Genomic DNA, 27,510 nt, shown 5'->3' on the forward strand with positions numbered 1-27,510 from the left:
TGATCACACACTGAAAGAAACACTGGTGGAGTCTTCTAGATAATAATTTTGTTCTCGAACTGATGGTTAGAGTGTATTAAGAGAGATTTAATATCATGTTACAACACGGAAGATTGAAGAACTTTGGCCTCCCTCTTTGGGTGATAAAACGATCAAAGCTATCACATTCTAAAGCAGCGAAACACTATGGATGTTTACCGTGATACATTTTTAAGAGAACTCCCTACCCCCCTCCTACATAAAAAAAAATTAAAAATCCACCTGTTCATTTTCATTACCACCTATCCGGTAAGCAACCCGCAGACGTGTGGAGTGCTTCCCCAAAATCTGAATCAGATCGGGGGCACAAACTCGCAAACTATAGTGCTCAAGGCCCACATTTGATTTTTCAAACAAATAGATCGGCAAGGTCATTTGAAGATGAGATGAACAACAAAAAAGGAGGAAAAAACCTGTGGAAATAATGATGTAAAGTACGTTTGGTAGTTCATTCATCCATCAATTTTCTTTTCCACTTATCCTCACAAAGAACGCGGGGAGTGCTGGAGCCTGTCTGTCAGGTTCGCCAATCAGACATTCATCAAACAGGAAATAAAAGGAAGCAATGACACTCGTTCAAGTCTCGCGAGGAGAGAGGAGAGGATCTGTCCCATACACTTCACCACTGCACTCTCTGATTATCCTCTCCTCAGCACCTCTATTTATTTAGTTTTAAGACCCCCCTTATTTACATGGATGTTACAAACAAGAGACGGTAAGCAAAACAGTTGGAAACAAAGTGTACATGTTTGTTCATGTGCGTGTGCATGTGTTGAAGATTGCTGATTACATGTGTGGTCATCATTTCTTTAACAGGCAGCAGTTCTAATAGTTCTGATGATTAGACATTTTTGTTCTTGCTATGTCCTGCTAGGAGGCTGCCACATTATCTAGAGCGGAGCAAAGCATTGTTGCAAGCAGATGTATGATAATTCTGATCACAATTATTCCTACACTATCCCAGCTGTCAATGGGCAGGAGGCGGGGTACACCCTGAACTGGTTACCAGTCAATCGCAGGGCACATCGAGACAAACAGTCGCACTCACAATCACACCTAGGGGCAATTTAGGGTGTCCCATTAATGTTGCATATTTTTGGGATTTGGGAAGAAACCGGAGTGCCCGGAAAAAAACCCACACAGGCACGGGGAGGTAATGCAAACTCCACACATCCTGGGCTGGGATTTGAACTGCAGTCCTCAGAAGTGTGAGGTCAACAATCTGACCAGTTCCAACACTGTGCCCCAGTATAAGTGGATAAAGGGCTAAATTAAAGAATGTAGCAGGCTACAAGCGATGCTTTGGCCATAATTGGTTTACCCCTGTTTTACATTAGTTGTCTCATTTTATTTATAGGGTCATAAAAAAAAGCGCCTTACAACACAGTATGGCTTTTAAGTTATCGTGCATATAATTATCCTTATGTGGGAAGCCACGTAGACTGTGTGAGTACGCACACCAAAATGTTCCCGAGTAATTCCAGAATAAACGGCCTCCGATGAGCCACTTTATGGGGTATGCAGTCAGCGGCTGTAGAGTGCCAGTGTTGATCCTAACCCACCTGACAGCTAATCCCTCAGGATAAGAAACAAGCTGTACACAGCAGCTGATGCCATATTAGGTTAAATGTGTATTGTGATGTTCCAATGTCCGAAGGCAAATGTGTACAGATGTTCTCCCTCTTACTTCATTAGTTTGAACTGGTGAAAGTCGAGTTTATGACATTCTGATGGCTTGCAGTAAATTTTCCTCTCCTTGCAAAAAAAGTATAAAACTTGGTTGGTGACATTGGAAAATTTGGAAGGAGCTTACTTGTTTATTAGAAGGAGGCTAAATTAAATATATCTACTCATCAGACTGCATGGATTCTTTCCAGTGGCACTGATCGTAACTGTGCTATGCAGATAAATGCAACTGTGACATATATTTTTTCTAATTAACATTTATTACATTTCACCAACAGTTCAAACTGTCTACACTCACTATGAATTAAATGAGCAAGAACTTTGGTTAAAGGAATGAAAAAAACCTTCCTTCTTACCTTTTTTTTCTTCCCAAGACAAAAATAAGATTGCAATGTCTCCCATGGAAACTCAAGAGTAGTTTGGTTTTTGTTTCTTTTATTATTCGAGACTTGAAGTAAAAAAAATGAAAAAAATCAATGATTTTTGTAAAACTTTTTATTGGATCGAAAGGGAAAAAGAATAAAACTGGTGTAGATCCAGGATTTGTTATTAAACGCCCATGAAAGATGGTGAACCCCTCCACTATGTGCGCTTGCTTTTAAGCTTTTGGTAAGGTCTGTATGAAGTGATGGAAAGACCTATGACACTGACTTGCACCAACCGTGGGAGGGCAACATGACTGCTCAGATTCAGAGACTTTCTCAATTGTCAGCATTCTTTTCAAAATCCACGGCCCATCAATTGTATGTAGTCGTAAGAGGAGGTACTCTTGCTATTAAGCTACATGCTCGTGGGTACTTTACAGTGTAAATCTTGGCACGCCGTATTGTTTGAGGACCTTGACTCTTTAAACTGCTGTCAACTCCAACAAGTCATACTTGAACAGCAAAGTACATATTTTTCCAATGGTCTCTTTAAAAGAAGGTAATGGGTTATACCCCATGCTGTGTTTTGTGATCATGAATGACAGTTTATGAACTCCACCTCTGTGGTGGGCTCCCTTTGGTGTGCTTTACTCAGCCAGTTTGCTGGTGGCTGTCTGTGAGATGAGAGGAATGGGAATTGGTGGAAGAGAGGGAAGGGAAATGGAAGAAGAAAGGAGCGCAGTAGGAGGCTGTCATACCTTGTAGCGTTTCAGCATAAAGGTGGGGGCCTCCGGTTTCTGCACGAGTTAGATGAAAGGTGGAGGTGAAGCAGGAAGCTGGCTGGGGTCTACATGCTAAAGGCTGAAAATGCTTAGTTGCAGGAATGGATGTGACCCTCAGGTGTTTGATCGACCACGTTTGTCCCTTCACATTTATTTAGCTTGTAGAACATGTGTGAAGTGTGTTCACGTCTCATTAACTGGTACATCTTTCTTTCAGCCACAGGGATCTGAAGCCAGAGAATCTGTTGCTAGATGAAAAGAATAACATCAGGATAGCAGATTTCGGCATGGCCTCTCTTCAGGTTGGAGATAGTCTTTTGGAAACCAGCTGCGGGTGAGTACTTTAGAAAATGTTTTCATGCACGCTTCCAAATGAAAATGAGAGGGTTGCGCGAGCACAAAGTAATCTTAGATGGGGGGGCCGTGCACGTTTATCGCACCCTCTGCTTAGTGCCGTGTTCTTCTTCTCGTGTCTTGGTGGCTTGAGCTCTTGAGGATGGACAGACGGTCTCTCTCACAGATTATGCCACGGCTGCGTGCAGGGCCAGGGCCACGGCCACACATTACTGTCTCCTCACATCAGTTGCGGGTTTTATGAGGCGCTTGTCACGACCGTGCTGGGCCCATCAATCCCACAATGGCTGCAATGAAGTGGAAAAGTCACTTTCAAAGTGGGAGGACTACACACAAGTTTTATTGAACCCCAAAGTGGTTTGAGGAGTGTGCATGCTCGCGGCGCTCTGTAAATGAAAACAAAATATTGTCAGTGACTTACCTCCACATTTTTGATACAAAAAAAGCTTTAAGACCACATTAACATAACCTTTTTCATGTATATTCTATATACTGGGACTGAAAGAAAAAAACAATAACTTCAAAAGTTGTGATATACATTACAGGTACATGTAGTGTGGAACTTTCAAGGTCCAACAAATCAGTTCCAGGATCATCATGATTGGATTTTCCCCAATTTACCCCATTAATTAAAAAAAAACACCTTGAATACTTGCGCAGACAATGAGCAAGTATTCAAGTATATACAAGCAAGGCAACTGTATATTCATCCATCAAACTTCTTTACTGCGTAGCCATTTTCAGGTTTGTAGCGAGCTGCAACCCATTACAGCTGACTTCTAGCACAAGGCAGACAACAGCCTGGATTGGTCACCAGTCTGTCATGGGCACACATAAAACGGCATTCACACTACTTTCACACTGTGACTGGGGGGTTGTTAAGCCATTAAATTGCATTATTAGAGGAAACAATTTTTATTTTCAACACTTAAGATTGGGCAGAAATTACTGAAATTACTGACCGATGTGGGACTGAGTTGTGAAAAATGGTCAAAATGCCCAAAGTTGGACATATGTGCTACACTGCATACCTTTTCAAATGCTAGGTTCATGTGCCATAAAAAGATGAAATCAACTCGAGAAAAATAATTTCAACCCTTTTTTCCTCCATTCATGTAACTATACCCTGTACAACTCAAAGAGAGGGCAAGTAAAAATATCAAAATAAACAAATGGGATAATGTGGTGTCACCATTGTGCACATCCTCATTTCTTGTATGTAGCAGCCCACAGTGGCGTGGCTGTGTTTAGACTTAATCCATCAATTTCAAACTTGTTAAATGGGAGTCAGCACGCAGCTGCCACCACTTTTTTGTTGGTCTCATGCTTTATCACAAAAAGTTGGGATTTGAACAGGAATGTGAAGACTTTTTTTTTCCATCCCCTGCACATACCGTATTTTCCACACTATAAGGCACAGCACATTGTAAGGCGGACCTTCAATGAATGGCCCATTTTAAAACGTTTTTTCATAAATAAGGCGCACCGCATTATAAGGCGCATAGAATAGACACTACAGTAGGGGCTGGGGTTATGTTATGCATCCATTAGATGGAGCTGCACAAAAGGCTCAATATCAATACATATATAAAGTGCATCGGATTATAAGGCGCACCGTCGGCTTTTGAGAAAATTCAATAATAATGCAGAAAAGTGTAAAATAAAATAGTGGAGAAAATATGGTAGATTGTCCACATTTTCTATTGTTTTCATTCTCTATTGTTGTTGTTCTTTTAACAAAGAGGTGTAGACACTGGTCGTTCTGTTAGAATATCTATTTCAGCAAGGCCACAAAAAGCCAAAGACATAACACTCAATATGTGATCAAATCAGGTTTTGTATGATAACTGCAATTTTCCTCACAATTTTGGTGAAAATTGAATGATTCCCTCATTGGTCGCACCACGTGACACCATGCATCGAAGCCTGACGGCATCTGTCCTAAACTCGGCCTTGTCACAAACGAGGCTCGAGGGTGGACCCAAATGCACGACTTCAGAGACAAGCAGGTAGTGTACAGAAAGCCATTATTCGGCCCATGGTCAATGATCAGCGAGTCAGTCAGAAAAAGCGGCAGTATCAGAAGAGGCAGTCTTACTAGGATGGTCAGGGAACAGGCGAGGGTCGGTACACGGTAGGTCAGGTATACAGGAGTGCGAGAACGAGGCATGAGAATCAACGATCTGGCGGAGGACTAGTTGTCCCCCGTGTCCTATAAGTACCGGGTGTAATCAGCCGAAACAGGGTGCAGGTATGTGTCGACTAATTGGCTGGCCACGCCCATCTTTGGCAGGATGCCAGGAGCATGACAGGCCTTAATTCTGTCCAGATTATACCCCCAACTGAAACTAGACACATTCAAATACCCGCAACATCAAAAACATGCACGGGGTACTGGAAATATTTTGTTAATTCATCTCTGAACTATGCTTACATGCAATGTCTAAACTAGGACCACCTCCCTCTTGACAGGGAAAATAATATCCCAATAAATATGCTATAATGTGCAAGCAATCACATTGCATAGTTACATTTCGGTATCATCTGTCATGAGTCATAGAGGGTGCAAACACAGAGGTGTGCGCGTCAGAAGCGTGTCATTTCTCTAGAGAGGCCACAAAACTTTTATAACTTCAATAACTCACACGAAGACAACTGAATTCCCTGCAAAATAGCTTCTGATGTCTAATGCGGTGGCCCCGCATTTGCACATTCCCTTCGTAAACACATTTGCAAAGTGTCTGACACGAGAGGGAATGCAGCAAAACCACTTTTGTGAGCACTGTCAGTCTTTCTGCCTCCATGCAGACATTCTATACGCTGGCTTTATTGATTGTCCATCCTGCCCTGACTCTCTCATCTCTAAATGCAGACATGACAGGTTTGAATTAAATACATTTTTCTGGCTTCCTGGTGCCACTCGGCAGCCTTGCAAAAATGTATTCCATTTACCGCTGGTCGTGGAGATGACTGCTGATGACACTGGTCCGACATAGCTTTGGGGGAGTCCCCAAGTACACACATTAATACACACAAACGGTAGATGAGCTGAAGCATTGCCAAGTGCATACATACACTGTGTGCATGCGTTCTGTCTGTTTGTCTGCACAGGCTCACTATGGCTAATGTTGCCAATGCGGTTATGTTGTTATGTTACCCTCACCCATCTATATAATGCACTAAGACACTTGAATTCAGGAAGGCTGAATTTATATGAGCTCACATGTAAACTTCTCCATTGACGTGATGGTGGAGGTCTTGTAATTGGCCTATATTTTCACATCAAAAGGGAGCGCAGATGTCAGGTCTGCTATACATGAGTAAACACAAACAAGCAAGCCAGCTAATGGAAACCAGAATTATACATGTTACGCTCATTATTGCTATTGAATGAGACTGGAGGAAGTGAAAACGGAGGAAGTGTTTGCTTCCTTTGTCTTTTTCCATGGAAAGGTGATGTCATAGTTATTGACCAGACACTGTCAGCACATGTACAAATGAATGGACTAATACAGGAGCTTTAAATAAAAGTTACCTTTAAAAAAATGAAAAATCCACAGTTTTGGTAAAGAGTCACCTCACCGTGTTTAATTAACTACATGAGTGACAAAATATTTAAACCCTCAAAGGATGACACAACTTACAAGACAAAAGAATATTTCTCAAACCATTCTTACCGTATTCACATTAGTATGTCACTTTACATCCTGGTGAGTGTCTTCAAACAGTATATAACATGCCCCATCACATTTTAACATTACCAGTGACGGCAGCCATTCCATTCCTCCATAGAGCAAACGCTGCAAGGTAGCACCATAAATCCAAATGCAATATTGATGTGTCAATGTGACAATTGGCTTGACTGTCAGCACATCCAGGTACTGTAAAGATTAGTCACTCTGCTCGCTGTTCACGACAAGGTCATGCCCTTGGTGGAGAGACTAGAAGGACTTAGGATGGTCCAAACTTCCTGAAGCAGATCTTCATCCATGTTCACTTAAGATATTTATTGTTCTTAGCTCAGATTCACGCCTAAAACATTTAAATGCACTGTGACTTTCAAAAAGCCGAATCACGGCGTTGTACACCTGGAGGGCCTCCAAAGTCAAGAAAGGCACGAACTTTTTCAGTTATCTTTTCCTCTGAGTTTGCACATTCACTCTTTTCTGTTTCTGCTTCCGTCCCCACAGCTCGCCGCACTACGCGTGTCCAGAGGTCATCAGGGTGAGTCAACCAGCTTCTCAATTATGTGGTTGCACAAGTGTGCACACCGTCTTGTAACTGGAATAAGGCTGTGTACAGAAAGAATCACATTCAAATTCATCTTAAATGCTAGTCAAATGTTAAAATTCGAGTAAGCTTTTCCCATTATTTTTATATTTTGCTTCCTTACAGAAGGGAGAAGCTGTGTTTGCTAATACTGACTATTTGGAACGGTTCATAATAACACAGCATGATGCAACCACCACCACCAAATTCCACCACTTAAAAACCAAAAAAATTGAAATGTGTCACTTTAACCATGCCACGCAAATCTTGCTTCAATTGAAAATTGAGCTTCAAAAATGTGCTTGTCAGTGTTGCAGTGTTGCACAGTAGTTTTGTAAGACCCGTATTGGTGCCCAGATTTTTGATTTGTGTTTTAAAGCCGAGAAAGTTGGCGAAATGCTGCTTTGGGCCCTTTTGAACAGCATCACTAAAATATAATTTCATTCATGCCAGCTCATAATGCTGACGTACTTTAAGCAGCGCACACACATATTGTGGAGCTTGGCTATTCAAGCGAATCATGCAGAGCTATTGTAACAAAGAAAGCACCAGCGTAAAAGCAGCTATAAATGTGAATAATGTCGCCCCTTTGAATTTGTTTTGATTCTCTTTGCCATTCATCTACTGCTCTTTTATCAGACGTCCTCTCCAAGTCTTTGTCTTGTTTTACTAATGCCAACATTAACACTCTCATCCTCAGGGGGAGAAGTATGATGGGAGGAAAGCGGACGTATGGAGCTGCGGCGTCATTCTTTTTGCCCTATTGGTGGTGAGTGTGTCAACTAGTTCTTTGCTGGCTCATGCTGTCTGGGTGCAATGATTTGGATAGTTTTGTGGAACCATTATGATACTCTTTACTTGTGCTTGACTAAAGTAGGACAAGATGATGAGTGTGAGCCTTGCACTCAGTCGCATGGCACAGTGTTAACGTCACATTCCTGAGACACCCTCGAGCTACTTTTGCATCCACAGATGCATATTGGATGGATCCTCAGTTAGTGCTTTTTTGTCCAGCTTCGTTATATATGCACTTTCCTAGACATGCAGCCCCACAGATTTGTTTCATCGACAGCTGTGCTTCAGTTCCTATACACTCCTTCTACATGAATAATTAATCGTCAAATTGGAAGTGGACAGCTCAAAATGAATTCCAACGCTGACAGAGTGACTCTGGCAAATGTCCTTGTGCCGTGTTTTGGCTTTCTTTTCCCTAATCTTTACATATGCGTAACACCCCTGCATTGCATACAACTTACAGAATTGAACATTGTCTCACAATTGTTTTTGCCATCACTTCCTCGCTTCCTTTTATCCTTTGTGGCTGGACATGGTAAGATTTGTGCAGGTATGTGTCGTGTCCAGTACTTAGGACCAGCTGAGATCACACTTCCACAAGCAGGCCCTTATTTTGTGTCTCCGCCACTCCACATTTTTCTTTTTTTAATTTTCCTCACTCTTCACCCACCCCCCTATCTCATCACCCTGGGGAGGTTGCCATTCATCACATAACCACATCTGCAAGATGTCAGCTCACTCTGATGAGTGACTCTGATAATGCTAAATGAACAAGGTAAATGCCAAAGTGGGGTAATTATTAGAAATGCCCTTGTTTTTATCTTACTGCAATTTATTATTTATTTTTGCATCACTGCTGAGAGCAGATGGCTCGCATTAGGGAATTTAAGAAGTTGAGTGCGAGAGAGAGAGAAAGAGAGAGCGAGAGAAGAGTCTGTCTATTAAATTGCACAGGGTTAAAAGTGAAATTTGTATTTGGATCAGGCAACTTTTTAGTTATGTTGCTTTTTTTCTTATGCCCTTTTCCCATTGAAGCAAATGAAAATTTTTCTGCAGTATTCATTTGCCTCATCCTAACTTCTAATTTCTATTTTCAGGGAGCGCTGCCATTTGATGACGACAACCTGAGGAATCTGCTGGAGAAAGTGAAGTTAGGAGTGTTTCACATGCCCCACTTCATCCCTCCAGACTGTCAGAACCTCCTGCGGGGCATGATAGAAGTGGATGCCTCTAAAAGACTAACGGTGAGTAAAGAGCCTATGCTTGAGCATGTCTGCTTTGGGCCGCTCTTTATCTATCGGCAAATGGCACGTTTATGATTTTTTTTTTTTTTAAATAGTAAGACATGGAGCAGAATAATTTCAGGACTTTCACTTTTACTGTCTGATGCGCTTTTTTACTCCCATAATTTCCTCCATATTGTATGTTATAAATTGCACAAATTTACGCACCCTCTGAGGATTAGCGGAATCATTTATTTCATTTTCCAAATGCAGCCCTATGGGGGCACAAACCAGTGCAATCTGTAGGCCGGTCCCAAGCCCGGATAAATGCAGAGGGTTGCGTCAGGAAGGGCATCCGGCGTAAAAACTGTGCCAAACAAATATGAGCGTTCATCAAAAGAATCCCATACCGGATCGGTCGTGGCCCGGGTTAACAACGCCCGCCCCCGGCACTGCTAACCTGCAGGGCGTCGGTGGAAATTCAGCTACTGTGGGTCGAAGACAAAGAAGAGGAGGAAACCGGATCCAGCGTCAGAAGAAAAAGAGGAATGCACAGAGCCTACAACTGAGTGTAGGGACTTTGAATGTTGGGACTATGACAAGAAAAGGTCAGGAGTGGTTGACATGATGATTAGGAGAAAGGTTGATATTCTGTGCATCCAAGAGAGCAGGTGGAAAGGTAGTAAGGCTAGAAGTTTGGGAGCAGGGTTTAAATTATTCTACCACGGAGTAGATGGGAAGAGAAATGGAGTAGGGGTTATTTTAAAGGAAGAGCTGGCTAAGAATGTCTTGGAGGTGAAAAGAGTATCAGATCGAGTGATGAGACTAAAATTTGAAATTGAGGGTGTTATGTATAATGTGGTTAGCGGCTATGCACCACAGGTAGGATGTGACCTAGAGTTGAAAGAGAAATTCTGGAAGGAACTAGATGAAGTAGTTCTGAGCATCCCAGACAGCGAGAGAGTTGTGATTGGTGCAGATTGTAATGGACATATTGGTAAAGGAAACAGGGGCGATGAAGAAGTGATGGGTAAGTACGGCATCCAGGAAAGGAACTTTGAAGGGCAGATGGTGGTGGACTTGCAAAAAGGATGGAGATGGCTGTAGTGAACACTTATTTCCAAAAGAGGGAGGAACATAGTGACCTACAAGAGCGGCGGTAGAACCACGCAGGTAGATTATATTTTGTGCAGACGATGTAATCTGAAGGAGGTTACTGACTGTAAAGTAGTGGTAGGGGAGAGTGTAGCTCGACAGCATAGGATGGTAGTATGTAGGATGATTCTGGTGGTGGGTAGGAAGATTAAGAAGACAAAGGTAGAGCAGAGAACCATGTGGTGGAAGCTGAGAAAGGAAGAATGTTGTGCGGCCTTCCGGAAAGAGGTGAGACAGGCTCTCGATGGACAACCGAAGCTCCCGGAAGACTGGACGACGACAGCCAAGGTGATCAGAGAGACAGGCAGGAGAGTACTTGGTGTGTCATCTGGTAGGAAAGGGGAAAAGGAGACTTGGTGGTGGAACCCCAAAATACAGGGAGTCATACAAGGAAAGAGATTAGCGAAGAAGAAGTGGGATACTGAGAGGACTGAGGAGAGGCGAAAGGAGTACATCGAGATGCGACGTAGGGAAAAGGTAGAGGTGGCAAAGGCTAAACAAGAGGCATATGAAGACATGTACACCAGGTTGGACACGAAAGAAGGAGAAAAGGATCTCTACAGGTTGGCCAGACAGAGGGATAGAGATGGGAAGGATGTGCAGAAGGTTAGGGTGATTAAGGATAGAGATGGAAATGTGTTGACTGGTGCCGGTAGTGTGCTAAATAGATGGAAAGAATACTTTGAGAAGTTGATGAATGAAGAAAATGAGAGAGAAGGAAGAGTTGTAGAGGCAAGAGTGAAGGACCAGGAAGTGGAAATGATTACTAAGGGGGAAGTCAGAAAGGCATTACAAAGGATGAAAAATGGGAAGGCAGTTGGTCCTGATGACATACCGGTAGAGGTATGGAAGCAATTTGGAGAGATGGCTGTGGAGTTTTTGACCAACTTATTCAACAGAAACTAGCGGGCGAAAAGATGCCTGAAGAATGGAGGAAAAGTGTTCTAGTTCCCATTTTTAAGAACAAAGGGGATGTTCAGAGCTGTGGGAACTATAGAGGAATAAAGTTGATGAGCCACGCAATGAAGTTATGGGAAAGAGTAGTGGAGGCTAGACTCAGGACAGAAGTAAGTATCTGCGAGCAACAGTATGGTTTCATGCCTAGAAAGAGTACCACAGATGCATTATTTGCCTTGAGGATGCTCGTGGAAAAGTACAGAGAAGGTCAGAAGGAGCTACATTGTGTCTTTGTGGATCTAGAGAAAGCCTATGACAGAGTACCAAGAGAGGAACTGTGGTACTGCATGCGTAAGTCTGGTGTGGCAGAGAAGTATGTTAAAATAGTACAGGACATGTATGATGGCAGCAGAACAATGGTGAGGTGTGCCTTAGGTGTGACAGAGGAATTTAAGGTGGAGGTGGGACTGCATCAGGGATCAGCTCTGAGCCCCTTCCTGTTTGCAGTGGTAATGGATAGGCTGACAGATGAGGTTAGACTGGAATCCCCTTGGACCATGATGTTCGCAGATGATATTGTCATATGCAGTGAAAGCAGGGAGCATGCAGAGGAACAATTGGAAAGATGGAGACATGCACTGGAAAGGAGAGGAATGAAGATTAGCCGAAGTAAAACAGAATATATGTGCGTGAATGAGAAAAGTAGAGGGGGAAGAGTGAGGCTACAGGGAGAAGAGATAGCGAGGGTGGATGACTTCAAATACTTGGGGTCAACAATACAGAGCAATGGAGAGTGTGGTCAGGAAGTGAAGAAACGAGTCCAAGCAGGTTGGAACAGCTGGCGAAAGGTGTCTGCTGTGTTATGTGACAGAAGAGCCTCTGCTAGGATGAAGGGCAAAGTTTACAAAACAGTGGTGAGGCCAGCCATGATGTACAGATGAGAGACGGTGGCACTGAAGAAACAACAGGAATCTGAACTGGAGGTGGCAGAAATGAATGTTGAGGTTCTCGCTCGGAGTGACCAGGTTGGATAGGATTAGAAATGAGCTCATTAGAGGGACAGCCAAAGCTGGATGTTTTGGAGACAAGATTCGAGAGAGCAGACTTCGATGGTTTGGACATGTTCAGAGGCGAGAGAGTGAGTACATTGGTAGAAGGATGCTGAGGATGGAGCTCCCAGGCAAAAGAGCGAGAGGAAGACCAAAGAGAAGGTTTATGGATGTGGTGAGGGAAGACATGAGGGCAGTTGGGGTTAGAGAGGAAGATGCAGGAGATAGGCTAAGATGGCAAAAGATGACACGCTGTGGCGACCCCTAACGGGACAAGCCGAAAGGAAAAGAAGAAGAAGAAGAAGATTTATTTCATTTTCCAGCCACTTAATGCAAGGCAGGTTATGTGAGGCTCTGCACAAAAGGACGATTTTAACAAAAGTGAAGCTATTACTCCAAAGTCAATCCTAAAATGATTACAAAATTGATTGACCAAATTATTTTTCAATTGGGACTCTCTTCCATTGAAAGTATAACATGGATTGTATACAGAAGGCAACAGTTGAGCACTGCTTTGATCCTACTGCAGCATCAACCACTTGTTTAAGCATTTCCAGGGACTGTGGCTTTGCACATGCGACACTTTTAATGACAATGCAGCAAGTAAAAAACCTGCGAACTGTATTTGTGTGAATTTGTATAATGTGTCGAAAATGAGTTCTAATCAAGATTATAGTGCAAGCACTTTCACCATGTGAACCACAAATGTGACACTTTTACACTTTCACCTGTGCCAGACATCGAGACATATTGTATCTGTTGGGAGTGTGTAAAGTTTAATTTACTGATCCTTTATAAGGTCATGTGACAGAGTTTCAATGAACACAGTTAGATTGAGTCCTGACGTTGTTGTTTTAGAATGAGCCTCTTCCATCACGGAAGGAAAAAAACGTTTGGGGAGAAAATGTCCAGTTATTATGGATACCATGGGTAGGGGAATTCTTATTTACGCCACTTAGTTTTCTTTGCTTGGTGCTTTCCACAACCACTCTTTTTTGACAGAAATTGTGTGGTATTTCCATCCATCTAGCCATTTTCCATAGCCCTCGCCTTCATTAGGTTTGCGGGTGAGCTGGAACCAATCCCGGCTGGCGTAGGGTAGGGTGCACCCTTGTTTGGTCACCGGTCAGTCTCAGGTCACGTAGATAAACAACCATTCACGCTGACCTTCACATCTACGGGCAATTAAGAATCTTCAGTTCGCTAAATCTTGATGGTGACTTCACTTAACAGGTGTAATATTTGTCGTTAAAGTCTACAACCACTTTTAAACATGATTAACGCTGTGGCGACCCCGAAAGGGACAAGCCGAAAGAAAGAAGAATGTGGTGCAGTGTTGTAAGTCTGACACTGCTGAATCTTATAGCCAGTCCTGGCAAAGGAGTGAAATTACATTATGTGGACATAAACAAGAACAAGAGATGATAGATGTACATTGAATGTGGTTGTACACTTGTTCCCAAGTCTTTTTGTCAATGTGTCCTTTTGTTTCTTCTTTCCTTCCAAACATGTTTGCTCACCCCACATTCTGTTTGAGTTCTTCATCAAGTACAACATGAGAATTCAGGAGAGGGCCACTGTTTCTGTTTACTCTCACCACAATGCTGCAGCTCTCTTTATAATGCTTGACCTGTTCCACATAGCAACTGATAACTTTTAGAAAGGTGGATGGATGATATGATACAAAAGAGTCAGAAAAGGGTGCATGGGACTAGTGTAATTTGAAATGCTCAGAAAGTTTTGATATGCATGGGTACATAAATGAAACATAATTATTCAGTTAATGAGGCTCCTGCTCATAATGTTGCTAACCTGACAGAAAAAAAGTGATGCTTTTACTGCCACTATCCAGTTGTGCATTGGAATTCGTGCCAAAATCAGAAACTGTCCACTTCAATAAAGAGCATTTCAACTTGCATCTGTCAGAAACTACAGTGTTTCAATAAAGGATCTGCCTTACTGCACACAACCACAGTTTTGTGTGATTAGAAGTGCTTTTGCATGTTATTACAAGTATAACATCGCCTCTGACTATGTGCTGTTTGTGAGGTGTGATGTCCTCACTACAGCTGATCCTCTCCTTCTGATGAGGTCTGAAGGCAGCGAACCGACAGACAGACAGACAGGCAGACCAAACGTTCCGATGTTCTTTGGCTGCCTTTCAGATTTATACAACTGTCTCCCGTGTCTGTATTTTCTAGACTTAAAAAAATTTACGGATTGACAGTGCATTTACTGCCCAATTGTCTATTTGTGTTAGTGGCATTCAGTAATTTCCATATATTTTGTATATGTTTTCATTTATTTATATTTTTTATTGAATTGTCTGTTGGAATAAGCAATCCAACTTCATGATTCTGTGTTTGATCATGAATTTGATCGAATAATGTTAAACTGCCTTTTGATGATAGAATTCTCGAGCATTCCATTGTAGAGTTACAGAGGGATAAAACTGTTAAGGATACAAGAGTATTACCCACTTTGCTGATACATATTCATGATATTAATTTGTCAAAGTTGGACCACTACAAGGGGAAAACAAACACTTTGGCATATTTGTTTGCATGCAAAAGTGCTCATTGTCAACTGGTGTGTAATATGTGCTGGTGAAATCCATATTTTTAAAGGCTCCACTCCTTTGTATGCCATGTGGGCACTTTTTTTTGTTTTGTTTTGGGGTTTTTTTTCTGTACTGGACAAGGATAGGTCACCCTGAGTACCCTTTAGTTATGTCAGCCAGTCCTCTCCAGAGTGCTGCACACAAGCCGAGCCACTGGGGAGAACATGCTACCTGTCCTCCTCCCACCCCTCCGCTCTCGTGCAGGAGAGGTCTAAACAGCTCCGGGGATGTGTTGTGACCTAGCAGGAACTCAAATAGCCCGACTCGATGAAGTGTTCTCGCTGTTCTGTTGTGAGAGCACCGTCTACGATGAGAAGCAGTCTGAATGACAACCCAAGGGATGATGTTAATGTTCATTGTAGAATCAAACTGACAGGGCGATGAGAGCAAAACTATTGCCGTGCTTCATTCTCAGCTCACGGCACACTAATTCATAATACACTTTTAATTTAAAAAATCAATCGGTGATTAACCTAAAAGATCCATATGTCCTTCCTTCATCATAATAGTTTTGCATAAAGAGACATTTTTGTATTGTTCTGTATAGTTGTAAGCTTCCAGCGTTGTGGGGTCAGTTTGGGGAAGGCAATTTTGGAGCAAAACAAAGTTCATAAAGCCTTGCTGGAAGAATTCAATGGCCTTGACCGTAACCGCACCAAACACCTGTGATATGAACTCGAACACTGATTTTGAGCTGATAACAAATGTTGGTCTGTGTGATACAAAATAGCCAATTTTTATAGCATAGTGGGAGATCATCTACAGTGAAGCCCTTGACATTGTCAGGGAAGCATTCTGTATCTCCTGGCGTCGTATAAAGACCAGGTGGTCCTACCCCTTTACTCTCATTGGTGTGCCGTGGTTTGAGAAGGGAAAGCTTAAATTTCTAGAAGAGGTGGTGCTGTTCTAATTTTCATTTCTTGCACATAGATGTCAGGCAGTCCCTCGCTAATCAAGAGGCTAGGCTAGTTCATTATATCAAAGACCACACACACATCATATTGTCATGGGGCCGGCCGGCTCTGTGGAATAATATCCTCACTATATCTAAATATACTCACTCCTCTGTGGTGTTTTATTAATAAATTTTTAATGCAATGGCTCCCCAAAAACCACACAGCATTTTTGCCCTTCTTTCAGGCTCATCAAATATCTATGTTGAGGTTTTCAATAAATGCTCCCCCGTGCTCTTGTCCACCATCATGTCTCTGGCTCTACCCCAATTAAAAAAAAAAAAAAAAAACCTGAGGAAGATCAAGCACATCCACTGATGTGAATATTTTTAAAGTCATTCTATTTTACAAAAGAAAAACAAAAAAATTCATTCAGAGCAGTCATGGATGGCATGGCTCACGCCGCTTACGGGCTTGACTTTGGATAAAGAGGGTCAGCAGGCATACAGAAATTGGAACTATTTATTGGAGAGATTCATGCCTGCTCTCCAAATCCTGCCTTGTCTAAAGTCACGCCTTCTCTGCATGCCTGAATGCAATTTAACCAAACGAGTGCAGGGTGGGGGGGCACAATGGCGCAGCTGGTTAGAGCGTCAGTTTCACAGGTCAGGGTTAGGGTTAGGGTTCAGATCCCGGCCCCGTCTGTGTGAAGTTTGCATGTTCTCCCCGTGCCTGCGTGGGTTTTCTTAGGGCACTCCGGTTTCTTACCACATCCCAAAAACATGCATTAATTGGAGACTCTAAATTGCGCTCAGGTGTGATTGTGAGTGTGAATGGTTGTTTGTTTATACAGTGAAGAAAATAAGTGTTTGAACAGCCTGCTATATTGCAAGTTCTCCCACTTAGAAATCATGGAGGTGTCTGAAATTTTCATTGTAAGTGCATGTCCACTGTGAGAGCGATAATCTAAAAAGAAAAATTCAGAAACCACAATGTATGATTTTTTTAACAATTTATTTTTGTGATACAGCTGCAAATAAGTATTTGAACACCTCTCTGTCAACTAAAATTCTGTTAGTCCACCGTTAAAAGTCCACCTCCACGCCATCAATTATCCTGAATCTGATACACCTGTGTGAGGTCGTTAGCTACATAAAGACACCTGTCCACCACATACAATCAGTAAGACTCAAACTTGTAACATGGCCCAGACCAAAGAGCTGGCCGAAGACACTAGAGAAAAATTGTACAACTCCACATGGCTGGAAAGGGCAACAGAGAAATTGCCAAGGAGCTTGATGAAAAAAGGTCCACTGTTGGAGCAATCCTTAGAAAAGGGAAGAGGCTAAACATGACTGTCAATCTCAATCAGAGTGGAGCCCCATGCAAGATATCACCTCATGGAGTCTCAATGATCCTTAGAAGGGTGAGGAATCAGCCCAGGACTACACAACAGTACTTGAAAAGGACTCTGAAAAGAGCTGGGACCACCGTTTCCATGGTGACTGTTGGTATTACACTAAGACGTCATGGTTTGAAATCATGGATGGCACGGAACGTTCCTCTGCTTAATCCAGCACATATCAACCATCTTTAGTTTGCCAATGACCATTTGGAGTACCCTCCCTACTATGAAGCATGAGAGGTGGTAGCATTATGCTTTGGGGGTATTTTTCTGCACATGGGACAGGTCGACTGCACTGTATTAAGAAGAGGATTCCCGCAGCCATGTATTGTGAGATTTTGGGAAGCAACCTATTTCCCTCAGTCAGAGCATTGAAGATGGATCGTGGCTGGGTCTTTCAACATGACAATGACCCGAAGCACACAGCCAAGAAAACCAAGGAGTGGCTCCGTAAGAAGCATATCAAGGTTCTGTCGTGGGCTATCCAGTCTCCAGCCCTAAACCCAATAGAAAATCTTTGGAGGGAGCTGAATCTCCGTGTTTCTCAGGAACAGCCCAGAAACCTGTCTCATCGAGAGAAGATCTGTGTGGAGGAGTGGGCCAAAATCTCTCTTGTGGTGTTTGCAAACCTGGTAAACAACTACAGGAAACGTTTGACCTCTGTAATTGTAAACAAAGGCTACTGTAACAAATATTAACATTGGTTTTCTCAGGTGTTCAAATATTTATTTGCAGCTGTATCACAGAAATAAATTTCGAAAAAAATCGTACATTTTGATTTCTGGATTTTTCTTTTTAGATTATCTCTCTCACAGTGGGCACGCACCTACGATGAAAATTTCAGATCTCTCCATGATTTCTAAGTGGGAGAACTTGCAATACAGCAGGGTGTTCAAATACTTATAATCTTCACTGTATGTGCCCTGTGATTGGCTGGCAACCAGGGTGTACCCCGCCTACTGCCCGATTACAGCTGGGATAGGCTCCCGCAACCCTCGTGAGGATAACTGGCTCAGAAAATGAATGGATGTATTATTCATATTGTATGGCTATTTTTTACTTGTACTTGTTATATTATTCCAAAGCCAAACTACTGTTACTTTCGTAGAATATTTGTCTACTGTACCCAATCCTGGCCATAGCACGGTAACATTCCTCCATGAAAAGTGTCTGCAATTGTTGCTGTCACATTGACTGCCTGAAGGATGAGCGATTGCTCTTCAAACCACGTCTCCTTCCGCCCAAGTGTGATATTGCTTCTTGGCCTGCAGCCCTTCAATAAATGTGGGAGAGTGTAGGTCACATTCTTGCTTGTACCTGTCAATACTTTGAGCAATGTAGTGACCTCTGTGCAAGCCGACTTGAGCCAACTGCTTGTAAGGGCGACTGTTGGGCCAATATTTCATGTAGGCAAAGCAGAGGTTTTTCTCCTCTGCGATACACTGATCGAGCCCCACGGCTGAGACAATGCCTGTGAATGAATGGCGATAATTAGAGCTGCTATGTGTGGCTCCTGTGGTTCTTCAAGAGGAGCCGGAGCAAAAGGAAGTCCGAGCAGCTGCTGTGATCCTGGTAGCCTCTGTGGCCAGTCGAAGCACTGCGTCTTCTTTTGTCGCTTTTTAACTGGCACTTCGTCTCCGGTTCTGGACGACCTGGATCAAAGGTTGTGCTGATAGTGTCGGTGTGGAAGCATATTAAAATTGTGATGTGAGCTGCAAATGGAATGAGAACGGGAGATTTCCTTCAGACCCACAGGGCTTGTCAGGGTCAGCAGTGTGTATGAAGGAGATAATATTCTGTTTATAGCTCAGAGTTATCGTCTGTCTCTCTTCTACATGCCAGTATATCCTCTCCCTCCTCATTCCCCTTTTATTTTTCATTCTTCCATTGGCACCATTAATATTTGAGAGCCTCATTTTATCCTTATGCCTTTCAATCATCCTTTATGCACCTCAATCGCATTTATATTAGCACGCTAAACTTATTGAGGCTATACAGAATTCACCTCAATTCGATTTTGTTTGATTATTTACCCAGCAGTTGATTTTGTTTGGATGCTAAGAAAACAAATGAAAGTTAGAGGTTATTTTCAAATAAACGCCCTGGATTTCACTTGCTTTCCTATTCCTTTGTTTGTTTTCCAGCTAGAACAGATCCAGAAGCACACATGGTACATGTAAGTATCCCTTACTCCCTCCTCCTCTGCTGCTGAGATTGTTGTCCTCAGAGTAGCCATTATGTGATAAGTGAGATATAAGGCAGTACAAAGTATATTGGATCAGGCCATGACTCCTGTCTTGATAAAGAATTCCGAGCAATCGGGGGGGGGGGTTACGCAACTGTTTGTAGGGAGAGTCTGACAGGTGTTCACTCAAAGTTTTACAACACCTAGCTTGGTCTTATTGAAACAAATTTGCGGTGTTTGTCACAGAGTAAGCTACCATATATTTTGTTTGATGAAAGCAACACTCCCAGAGTTTTTCATCAGAATGCCGTGCTGTGGTTAAACAAGTAAAGATAAATTCTGGTAGTCGCGATAAGATGTATAGAAGACGGATGAACGGAGTGGCTGTGACTTATTGTCTGTCGTCAGAGAGAGTCCCTGCAATTGCACAGCGACTCATAAGTGAAAAAACAGGAGGAGATTAGAACCAGATGCAAATCCAACAGTGGTGAGCACACATTTGAACCACTGCGAACTGCGATTGGCTGATTTAAGTCTTACAAGCTCATTTACACTATTATGGATCATGATGCCCATTTAAACTTGCACACGACTACATACAGAAAGAAACCCATTGGTGCAATTTTTTAACAAAGTGCAATTATTGGAATATGACTTTAATATGCACAATATTCAAAAGATTAATAATTAATACATTGATGCTGGCTCTATTCACAATTTTAAAGAACTTTTCAAATCATCCAGTGGTGGCATTGAGCAGAAGGAATTCACATTGCTTGGACAAAAATTGGGTGGACATCTCCACTGTCTAACTCCATCTGGGAAGGGAGGCTCTTTTTCCTTTTTTTCCCATTCAAACTTTAATTACACAAATGATGTACATCTTGTTTTAATGTTATCAATTTAACTTGTGAAGTCACTGATGGTGTAGTGGTACACACGCCTGCCTTTGATGGAGGCAGCATGAGATCAATTCCCGCTCAGTGATGGTGTCGATAATATCTGCCCTGCGACTGGCTGGTAACCAGTAGTAGTGTCGTGTAGTCTGCCTTCACCCAAAGTTAGCTGGGATAGGCTCCTGCTCTCTCTCCAGATAAATGCAGAGGGTTTGCGTCAGAATTGGCATCTGGCATAAAAACTGTGGCAAACAAATATGAGCGTTCATCTGAGATGACATGCTATGGTGACCCCTAACAGGACAAGCCGAAAGAAATATATACAAGTTAACTTGTGTTTGAACTTGCATGTTTAGAATGTTACGAGGTTACTGTATCGACTTTGTTCCTGGTTGCGCGACTGAAGAAACGATTATGAGTGCAACGTCTAGTGAGACGCCTCAGGAAGCAGTGAACGCTGTTGTCATTTTTCAAGGACACTTTATTTGAATGTTTGTTCTGAGTTGGGAGGGGTTACCAATTGGTAAGGGGTCGGAGGGAGGCGTAACCCAAGGGCGTCGCACAAAGCACCCTTCAGTCCAGGACCGCCCCTGTACAGAATCAATGCAGGAAGAAAGATATAGGTTGCAAACTCGTAGCTCAGCTCTACACATTGTTAACTATATTGATTTACTGCAGGGGAAAAAAATACACGTGATGATGCAACATGGGGAAAATGTGAGCTTACGATGGGGCCATAAGGGGGCCGTCATAGTTTAAAGGAAATTGGTTGAGTTTGCTCAAGTCTGTATAATCTCATTGGATCTGAAGCTAAAATGGTTTCTTTTAGAAGATAATAGTGCTCTGTTTGGACAGTGTTAGAGAGGTACCATGATTTTTTCTGTAATGTAAACTCCCAAAACTGACTCCAAAAATTAGGAAAACCCTTCTAATGCACAACCATGACTGAAATATTTGTGGTGATGCTCTTTGTTTTTCTCATGAAGTTAGGTCAGTATTAATACTTGTTTACTTTTTTCATTTTGTTTCATTTTAATCATGTGTATATTAGAGTGGTTGAGGCTGTTTAATTTTAGTACTGCAGCTTTGCGGAGGACCTTTCCTTTCTCTCATGACGATTGTCAGCCATTTTACACGACAGTAAAATCTAGAGAGGTTATGGACTCCTATAACTTGTTCACTCTTGTTGAACGATATTAAAAATAGAAGACACAAAGAAAGCTGCAGAGGAGGAATAACTACACATAAACTCAATTTAACATGCACACGACTACAACCTCTTAACAACTACACAAAGCATGACAACAAGCCACCACAACGACATCAAAAATGACCTCAACCTCATAAATGTGCACCTAAATATGAAGTAAACTCATACATTGTGAGATTTAAAACAAGAAAATAAATTTTCTAAATCACATATCTCCACATATGTGTCATTTTACTGTAAAGGGAATTTCTACCTTTCAATTATGTATAATACTGAGGATTGACTTTTAAAGAATTTTTGGGGAAAGAAATTGCATGCTGTCCACAAGAAATGATGGTCTTGTGTCTGTTATTGTGAGAAGTTGAAGAGATGCACCAACTCACTACACTGTGGCTTCTCAGAGGGGGTAAGAACGAGCCAGAGCCCGAGCAACCTGTACCACGGAAGGTGACCATCCGCAGCCTCCCATCCGCAGACGACATCGACCCAGACGTCCTGGACAGCATGCACTCTCTGGGCTGCTTCAGAGACAAGAACAAATTGCTGAAGGACCTCCTTTCGGATGAGTGAGTGCTCTTTCAACACGTAACAGAGGCTTGGGAAAACTGCAGCGCAATAGAAGAAGAAAAATGGAAAAGGGGATGATGAAACTGGATTGAAAAATGATCAATGCCGACAACTATAGGTTATTCTTCACTCCTTTGAAATCTTGCGGCTGTCGCTTTGGATATCAAAATCCAAGCATCACTTTCCTCATATCACACGGTGCTTACAGCAATATGGGATCCACACAGCAGTATAAACAACCTCAAGTGTCACATTATTTATGTTAGCTCGTAATGCTAATGTCTCTGGTGTAAACAAAACATTGAGAGTAGGGCTTGATGAGTTAAAAAAATGTGACTGCAAATGAATCACGTTTTGATCTATAAAACAATTTGACACATTAAGCAAATCAGATACATTTTAGTTAACAAATGGACAAGCCTTAGAACAACAAATTAGTTGGAAAAGGTTATTTTTATCCATTTCCCAGTGAACACAAGCAATTTGTGAATGAACGTTGAATGATGAATGTTGATGATGATTAGAATCCTAGTGATTAAATTATTAATTTAGTTGTTATGCTTTATATTTTAAAAAGTAGCTGTGCTAGACTTGAATATCTATTCGTAATCAGGCCACTACTCTCAAACAGATGTTTAACTCATTTGAATTTGAAAGTGCAGTTGTACGAAATGGGTTTCAAGCTGTAGTTTGAGATGGTTAAATCATGATTATTGACTTCTAACCATATTCACTTGCCATTATCGTCTTCATCTAAATCTGAAAACCATCTTGGCTTTGTTCCAGCTTTAATCGAACCTTTTGGAAACTCAAGCACTCAATCCCAAGCAAAAAGGCCACAACACTGCGACTGAATAAATTTTAAGCCGTTGGCCTTAAGACCTCAAAGTCTATTTCTTTTTGTCTTTCAGCCAGACAAACATGGACGACTGACATGACAGCGGTTGATGCAAACTTTAGCTCTGCTCCCTGTTTTCGTTTTCTAGGGGTGATGGCATAGCCTTGAAGTTTGGGTTGCACGAGTGGCTCACTGCATTACTGTTTTTCGTCCAGCGCAACAACCAATGTAGCCTCGCTTCTGCCATCATATCATTAGCTGAACACCTTCCCTCACTCTCTCTCTCTCGCACACAAAACAACATTCTTCTTACGCCACGAAGAAATGTTCAGTGTTGCCGGCCCGGCATGTGATGCAGCTTATTTCTTCTCTGGTTCCATCCATAGGCAGAACGTCATTACTCCGAATTTGAACCCGGATCCCCAGAACTGTGAGGCAGACATGCTAACCAGCACTTCTCTTGTTAATTAATCTAAATTTCCGTGTTTAAAATACTGGCCCTTCAAAACTGTTCAGCAAGGACACAACTCGTATAAAAGAAACATTATTAATAACCTTTTCATCCATCCGCACGCAGTAATCGTGCAGAACAAGGGGAAAATGTGCTGCCTGCATTTCTTCGCCCTGATTCATTTGAGCTGAAAGTGCATGTCCTCCTCTCTTTGCCTCCTGCTGCTGTGCAGTCTGCTTTTATTAAACAAGGCCAAACTCTTGATGCTCTACATTGCAAAAAAATAAATAAATAAATAAATGAATGAATAAATAAAATGCCCCACAGGCCAAAAAGATGGAAAAAAAAAAAGCTGATGTTCCGATACACTGAAAAATACAATGTTTCAATACTTTCAGACTGGCCAACTCTGTCCTGTTTTATAAATATATATATATATATATATATATATATATATATATATACATACATACATACACAGTATACTCTATACAATATCTTCTAAGACTCAACTTTTATTTTTGGGAGAAAAATAAAGTGGAAAATATTACAGGATCTCAATCATATTTTGAGTTTAATAAGATGAAATTGCTCAAATGATCATTGCTCTGTCTGTGATGACTTCAAAACATCGGTCACAGCTCTTTGTACTTTCTATCTGATACCCGTGCATTTAAGAGCCACTCACTTGTTCGATATATCTGATATGTATCAGATGTTTTTCATTCATATTTGGAAGAGGCCTGGTTCCAATCTGACAATTTGTGATTCAATTTTTTTTTTATTAATGCTGCTATGACTAAATTCTGAATTGGGTCAATTAAGAGCAAAAAAAAAAAAAAACAAAGAGTCGCGTCCATGCAGTGAAAATGCAACTTAAAATTATTTCTTCAGCCGTTTTTTTTTTAATGTCCTCTTTCTGCAGTGACAACCAAGAAAAGATGATCTATTTCTTGTTACTGGACCGTAAAGAGAGGTACCCCAGTCAAGAGGACCAGAACCTTCCCCCTCGTAATGAGATAGGTGAGAATCACACAAAAGATAAAATGGGGTGATAAATAATGCAGCTCAGCAGTCTATAAATAATAGCTTAGCCAGAGGGAATCCACTAAATAATGTGTCAACTCTTCCATTTTGTGACAAAGACTGTAGCTTACTTTCCACCTTGCCATTAGTAGATCATAACTAGGGCTTCACTCTAGGTTTTGAGATCTCCTTGTGTACAATCTGGGACATTTGTGATGACAGAAGTAGAAGAATCTTCCAACAGTGGTGGACTGGCTCGACTGGCGACGTTGTTTTGTTTATTTCTTTCTTCCCAACAGCCACACTCTGGGTACATATTGTTGCAGGAGAAAATTTTGAAAATAGGGCAAACACCCCCCCCCCCTTTTTTTTGGGAAACTGACTGGTGAAGATCTCATCCCAAAAAAGAAACCACCACAAATCATATTTCCTACTTTGACACATACCACTGTTATATTCAGGGGATGTCGTCAACTCTCGCTGACAATTTAAACTGTTGCTTCCTCAGTCACATATACTTTTGTCACGCAGATCCTCCAAAGAAACGGGTAGACTCGCCCATGTTGAACCGACACGGCAAACGGAGACCAGAGAGGAAGTCCATGGAGGTCCTCAGTGTCACAGATGGTGGCTCACCGGTGCCGGCCAGGAGGGCCATCGACATGACGCAGCACGGACAACGGTACAGATTCTGTATTATTTGTGGTTTGTAATAGGTGACGGGACTTCCTCAGAATATCTGATCTGACACGAGATGGCAGTGAACCAAGGTAACAGATCGAAGTGAATCAATCAATTTTTAGAGTAGAGCAGTCAAAACAAAACCATGGACTCGATTTGCACTGCAGGTCCAAGTCACCAATTTTGATTCAACGCCGGTCATCATATATGTAAGGTCCAGTTACAATACAATCCAGCGTTAGGGATTTCAATGATGATGATAGAAAATCTTTGATGTTGGAAAGGTCCTCATAGTTTAAATTCATTGAGAGAAAGAGTACTGTTATTCTTTTAATGTAATGATATTCAGACATGTTTCTTGTCAGCACTGTGCTGACTGCATCCTCACTTCACAGCAATCCCACTCTTTTTGCCTTTGTTTGGGACCAAAATGTGAAGTGGAAGCATTTTGATGTGTGTTTGTTTGTGTTAGGCCAGGGGTCTCTGGGCACGTCTGGCAGCATGTTTAGCAAACACCGGACCATTAGTGTGACCGTTTGCTCGCTCTCTCCTGTCTCACTGTAGTAAGTCAGTATACAGTAAAAGCTTGGATATTCCTGATGCCAGGACAAAATGCAGCAAAGAAGAAAGGTAGTATTCCCTTCTCACTCTCAAACTTCCTTTTTGCTCCCTGACCCAAGGAGATGTCCACGGCTGGAGAAAGATGCAGAAGTGCGCTCTTGTAACATATTATTTGTTTTTGTGTCTTATTTTAAGAATCTTAAACCAATAAAGTAGGAGTTCACCATTTGGGCCCAAAACTTTGTGCATGCACCTCACTGCAGAGTTTAAATATCCACTGCCCACATTTTATGGAATGAGCTCAATTTTCCTCTGTTGAATGCATTGCTAATCAGTTCCTCCCATGCTGTGCCCCACTTTTTCTCTCGAGATGTAGAAGGTTCCTTCTACTTCAGAAAGTGCAGCCTGAGCCACAGCCCCACAAGTCATAGGCGGGGGACTTCAAATCTATTTGCATGTCTTCTTTCAGCTAACGATAGATCATCACAGCGCACATTTCTCCTCAGCGCCTGTGATGTTTGAGACAGCGGTGAAGATCGACTGTGAGTTGGTGTGATCAGCCTAATGACAAGGTGCTGCTTTGCAGGGGAATGGACATGAACGAAGAGCCAGCGAGTAATACAATATCGTTGCACTCGAGTGATTTGTGAACTCATTCCAATGTCACATATATTATGAACAACATGAGCACTTCAAGAATTCATCATACCGCTTTAAGCTTCCATTTTACGAGGATTAGTTCCATTTCTGCAGCTCCCACCTTTAAGATGTCCATCTTTGAATTTTATGTTAAAATTCACGTGCTTGTCTCGTCAACTCTACTCTTCTCCATCATCCCTTCAGGGCATCCCAGTCTTTATTTAAAGATTGTCTTCGTTTCGGCACTGTCTTTCACTGCCATTTTACTTGGCCACATCAGATACATTGAAAAAATCTGTTATACATATCATTTAAATCTGTGTCTAGATTGAAGTGAGTGGTCATGGGGCATACATGTCCAACAATCCTTGATAACATTAAAAATTAATATTTGGGATCAGATAAGAGCTTTATTCCAACCCCAATTAATTAAATTATATGAAGGGTTAATGTAAGAAATGCCCGTACCGTTTATATGAGCTACTTACTGTACTGTGTAATATAGTATCCATTCAAGACGAAAAAAGAAAAAAAAAAGCTCTGCCGCATCTTTCCTCCATCTACTTTCCCTTTTATTTTTCTTTGTATCTAAGTCCATACAAATGTCAACTTTGGGCTCATCTTGTGGGCTTCTCCCTGTCTGCTTTGCTCACTCCCCTTGCTATCCTTGTGTGCCGCTCATCCTCAGTCCCACTTGCGCCCTGTTAGTGTGGCATCACTTCATGAATGCACAAACGCAGTTAGATCGTCTCCGTCTAGGGAGCTGATTCAGTTGCTGCTGCTTTTTATACGCCACAGCTTCCCTGCCTCCAAATCAAATATCTCAGTATATTTCTCTCCGGTCTCTTGTTTTATAGTGCAGCAGTAGATTACCGTGGCAAAATAATGTTATTAACCAGGCATCTGTGACACAAAATTTCAAAC

The 27,510-nt window shown here is 41.9% G+C and overlaps 1 protein-coding gene across 3 annotated transcripts in view; it reads left to right on the forward strand.

Moving 5' to 3' along the window:
• The window catches only part of brsk2a (BR serine/threonine kinase 2a), a 222,607-nt gene that overhangs the window by 169,937 nt on the left and 25,160 nt on the right, over positions 1-27,510 (forward strand). For all 3 annotated transcript variants that reach the window (XM_061821483.1, XM_061821481.1, XM_061821482.1), the window contains exons 5-12: positions 3,090-3,206; positions 7,417-7,450; positions 8,196-8,264; positions 9,388-9,534; positions 19,677-19,708; positions 22,225-22,389; positions 24,605-24,702; positions 25,237-25,387. In XM_061821483.1, the coding sequence (XP_061677467.1) occupies positions 3,090-3,206; positions 7,417-7,450; positions 8,196-8,264; positions 9,388-9,534; positions 19,677-19,708; positions 22,225-22,389; positions 24,605-24,702; positions 25,237-25,387 (813 nt within the window). The remainder of the gene's footprint in view (positions 1-3,089; positions 3,207-7,416; positions 7,451-8,195; positions 8,265-9,387; positions 9,535-19,676; positions 19,709-22,224; positions 22,390-24,604; positions 24,703-25,236; positions 25,388-27,510) is intronic.

Source organism: Syngnathoides biaculeatus, chromosome 6 (genome assembly GCF_019802595.1).
Source record: "Syngnathoides biaculeatus isolate LvHL_M chromosome 6, ASM1980259v1, whole genome shotgun sequence".
Lineage (NCBI taxonomy): Eukaryota > Metazoa > Chordata > Actinopteri > Syngnathiformes > Syngnathidae > Syngnathoides > Syngnathoides biaculeatus.